This window comes from Colobus angolensis, unplaced genomic scaffold (genome assembly GCF_000951035.1).
Source record: "Colobus angolensis palliatus isolate OR3802 unplaced genomic scaffold, Cang.pa_1.0 Scaffold99, whole genome shotgun sequence".
Classification (NCBI taxonomy): Eukaryota; Metazoa; Chordata; class Mammalia; order Primates; family Cercopithecidae; genus Colobus; species Colobus angolensis.
Genome location: NW_012123931.1, coordinates 2491661 through 2495682, shown reverse-complemented (window position 1 = coordinate 2495682; position 4022 = coordinate 2491661). Strand labels below are relative to the sequence as shown.

The following is a 4022-nucleotide window of genomic DNA, read 5'->3' as shown; positions in this document are numbered from 1 at the left end:
AGGCTGGAGTGCAGTGGCGTGATCTCGGCTCACTGCAAGCCCCGCCTCCCAGGTTCACGTCATTCTCCTGCCTCAAGCAATCCGCCCACTTCAGCCTCCCAAAGTGCTGGGATTACAGGTGTGAGCCACTGCATCCAGCCCTCCCTTGAATGTTGAGTCTCAAAATCCTCTGAACTAAATGGCATTATTCCTGCTTGCAGACAAAGAAACTGAGGCCCTAGAGGATTCTGATATGAGCAAAAAGAACCAGCACAGGTCATCTCCCCCTCATTCTCTTCCAATAAGTAGTTTTCCATACACTGAAGATTGCCGATAATTGACTTTCTCAGCTTCTGTTTTCCTGACATACAGCCAAGGTGGTAAAGAGAACACCCACCGGCCAGGTGCAGTGGCTCATGCCTATAATCCCAGCACTTTGGGAGGCCAAGGAGGACAGATCACGAGGTCAGGAGATCGAGACTACGGTGAAACCCCACCTCTACTAAAAATAAAAAAAATTAGCCAGGCGCGGTGGCAGGTGCCTGTAGTTCCAGCTACTCAGGAGACTGAGGCAGGAGAATGGCGTGAACCTGGGAGGCGGAGCTTGCAGTGAGCTGAGATTGCACCACTGCACTCCAGCCTGGGTGACAGAGCAAGATTCCGTCTCAAAATAAAAATTAAAATTAAAATTAAAATAAAATAAAATAAAATAAAGAACACCCACCATCTTGATAATGCCTGCAAACATGCCGCATCCTGAAGGACATGGACTGTTTTCTATTCATAGCATTGCCCAGGGCACATCCTAGGAGAATGGTGAAGGCACTGCTGAATTTAATCAAGTAAAAAACTGTCACTTTTCTACCTGCATGTAGAATACCTAAAAAATAGTCTCAGTGCTTACCTATCCACAGCTCTGTCTAGCAAGTAAAACAGAGCCTGAAGTACCACATGTTGGACTGACTTGTGGGGATGATGCAACCTGGCAGTAAAGAGGGCAATGGAGGCTCCTGTTGGGTCCCGAACATTCTAAAGCAAGTAAAACAAGAAACATTTTTAAAAATCAAATAGAAAATCACAGCAATTACTAAGACATACACTGGATAAGGGTTTGATACATGTACAAAACAGATGCTAAGAATAATTCCCTGACTTCACCAATTGCTCCCCAAAGGGAAGAATGTTAATATCACCCCTTGCCTGATTCTCTCAGGACTCCCTGGACCATATTTCTGTGACAAGAGAAAAAAAAAAAAACATTCTCTTTGCTCTTCAACTGCAGACAGATCAAAGGATGGCTCTGCACTGGCTTCCTAGCTAACTTCCCTGGCAGAATGGCAAAAGAAACAAGCAGCAGCAGAGAACCAGGGAACAGGATCATGATTTCCACCCTCTGCCTTAAAAGTGTCATTGTATGTTTACTTGAAAGGCTGAGGTCTCAACTAAGTGGAGAGCTTGTGTTAAGTATGGAAGCATGGGTGTCTGACACATTGCATACCTATCCCAAAGACCATGATTAACCTTAATGGACCAACTGAAGAAACTTTTCTAAGTCTACTGTACAACTGATTTTCCATAATTTAATTTTTCAATTATCATTCATAACTCTAATTACTAGAAACTATTAGTAATCCAGTTGTTACTAAAATAATTTTATACCAAACTGCATGGCTGTTTCACATCTGCTCCTAACTGTGGAGACTCTAGATTCAGGTTAAGGTATATAGGAACAAAGTCCAAACAGGACACCAGTTAAAAAAGGAAGTAATAAGGCCCTACGAGATAGGGTCCCTAAACACTCACTAAGATGGTGAATTTTCCACTGAGGATCTCAGAACGAAGAGGTTCTTCATGAGGTTTCAGCTTCACAATGCCTTCCTTCCTTCGAGTTTCCTAAAAAGGAAGCATACCAAAATGTATTAATATGAAAATACTGTATATCCAGGACAGTGCCATGTAACCACCAAATCTCAGAGAGAAGGTGGTTATCAGTGAATGAATGAATTATAAATTTCATAACTAATTCTACTTCATTTAATTGAACTAGAATTCAACTAAATGGGCCGGGTGCGGTGGTTCACGCCTGTAATCCCACCACTTTGGGAAGCTGAGGCGGGCAGGTCACCTGAGGTCAGGAGTTCCAGACCAGCCTGGCCAACATGGTGAAACCTTGTCTCGGCTAAAAATACAAAAATTAGGCTGGCACGGTGGTGCGTGCCCATAATCCCAGCTACTCAGGAGGCTGAGGCAGGCGAATTGCTTGGACCCAGAAGGTGGAGGTTGCAGTGAGCCAAGATAGCACCACTGTCACTCCAGTCTGGGCAACAGAATGAGACTCTGTCTCAAAAAAAAAAACAAAAAACAAAAAGAATTCAGCTAAATGAATAATGAAGTCAACTAAATGAATTATGAATTTCTTTGTAAACTGCCTCCAAGCCAGCCAAGCATTTTCAGAATTCCTGTCCAAATCTGCTTTATCAGCCCCTCAGGCAGGGTATTTTTCTCTGACTCAGTAAGAATCCTAATCCTAACCCTGAAGAGTAACCAGTATGTTACATTCAGGTGCAGGATCAAAGTTCTTAAACATGCAGCAGCACTGACATGGTACCAGGACACTAAAATATGGACCTCAAAAATGTCTGGACGCATACATCCTCACACATTTTCTAGGTTTAGGCCTCTCCTATGTTTACATAGGAGTCTTCTCTCCACTTGATAGTCTCTCCAACAGCAGCTAAAACGACTTCATTTTCCTCACTCTGACGACCAGATTCTTTTTTTTTTTTCTCAATCAAGACCGAGTCTCACACTGTCGCCGAGGCTGGAGTGCAGTGGTATGGTCTTGGCTCACCGCAACCTCTGCATCCAAGATATTCTCTTACCTCAGCCTCCTGAGTAGCTGGGATTACAGGCACATGCCACCATGCTTGGCTAATTTTTGTAGAGACAGGGTTTTGCCATGTTGCCCAGGCTGGTCTCGAACTCCGGGGCTGAAGTGATCCACCCACCTCGGCCTCCCAAAGTGCTGGGATTATAGGCGTGAGCCACCGCACCCAGCCTCTTCAGTCCTCCTTTTAAATGACAAGGTTGACCACTTACATTTCCTTTCTCCAGAGACATTCTCTACCTTTACATATCGATAACAAAAAAAATATTATCTTGGTTTGTCCTATTTCATCAACTGCTTATTTTTAAACCTCTTAGGCTGGGGACGGTGACTCACGCCTGTAATCCCAGTACTTTGGGAGGCTGAGGTGGGCAGATCACTTGAGCTCCCTCCCTCCCTCCTTCCCTCCCTTCCTTCACAGAGTCTCACTCTGTTGCCCAGGCTGGAATGCAATAGTGTGATCTCAGCTCATTGCAACCTCCACTTCTTTGGTTCAAGTGATTCTCCTTCCTCAGCCTCCTGAGTAGCTGGGAATGCAGGTGCCACTACACCCAGCTAATTTTTGTAGTTTTAGTAGAGATACGGTTTTGCCATTTTGGTCAGGTTGGTCTCAAACTCCTGACCTCAAGTGATCCACCTGCCTTGGCCTCCCAAAGTGCTAGGATTAAAGGCATGAGCCACTGCACCCAGCCCTAGTCTCTCTTTCTAAATAGTAATCTCTGCACCTGGAACGCAGTAAGTATAAAATAAGTATCTGTTGAGTAAATGAATAAATATTGAATGAGCTGGTCCATAACACAGATGTAACCGAACTTCAGTTAAGCTAATCTAGTGCTTGTTATCCCAATTTTTTTTTTAGGGAGATTTTGTATTTCTTTAGAAGGATTCTGACCCCAAAGTAACATGCTGTATAGTGTTTTATCAAAGACACTACAAACTGAGAAAGCAAACAGAAGCACAAAACCAAAGTGTGTGCCCCCTCAAAAAACAAAAATCAAAACAAAGTAAAATCCAGATGCCGCTACATTTGCATAAAGATGCTTTAAGATAATGGACCTAGCTAATATGCAGTTGCTCTTCTTTTCCAGGGTTAAAACTTCCCTTTCGGCCGGGCGCGGTGGCTCAAGCCTGTAATCCCAGCACTTTGGGAGGCCGA

General features: G+C 43.9%; 1 protein-coding gene across 1 annotated transcript in view; it reads right to left on the bottom strand.

The window, feature by feature from the left end:
• PTPN9 (protein tyrosine phosphatase, non-receptor type 9) overlaps positions 1-4022 on the bottom strand; it is a 76442-nt gene that overhangs the window by 66234 nt on the left and 6186 nt on the right. Inside the window, exons 3-5 of the mRNA XM_011933009.1 lie at positions 2316-2320; positions 1783-1872; positions 884-1008 (exon numbers count right to left, since the gene is read on the bottom strand). Coding sequence (XP_011788399.1) covers positions 884-1008; positions 1783-1872; positions 2316-2320 — 220 coding nt within the window. The remainder of the gene's footprint in view (positions 1-883; positions 1009-1782; positions 1873-2315; positions 2321-4022) is intronic.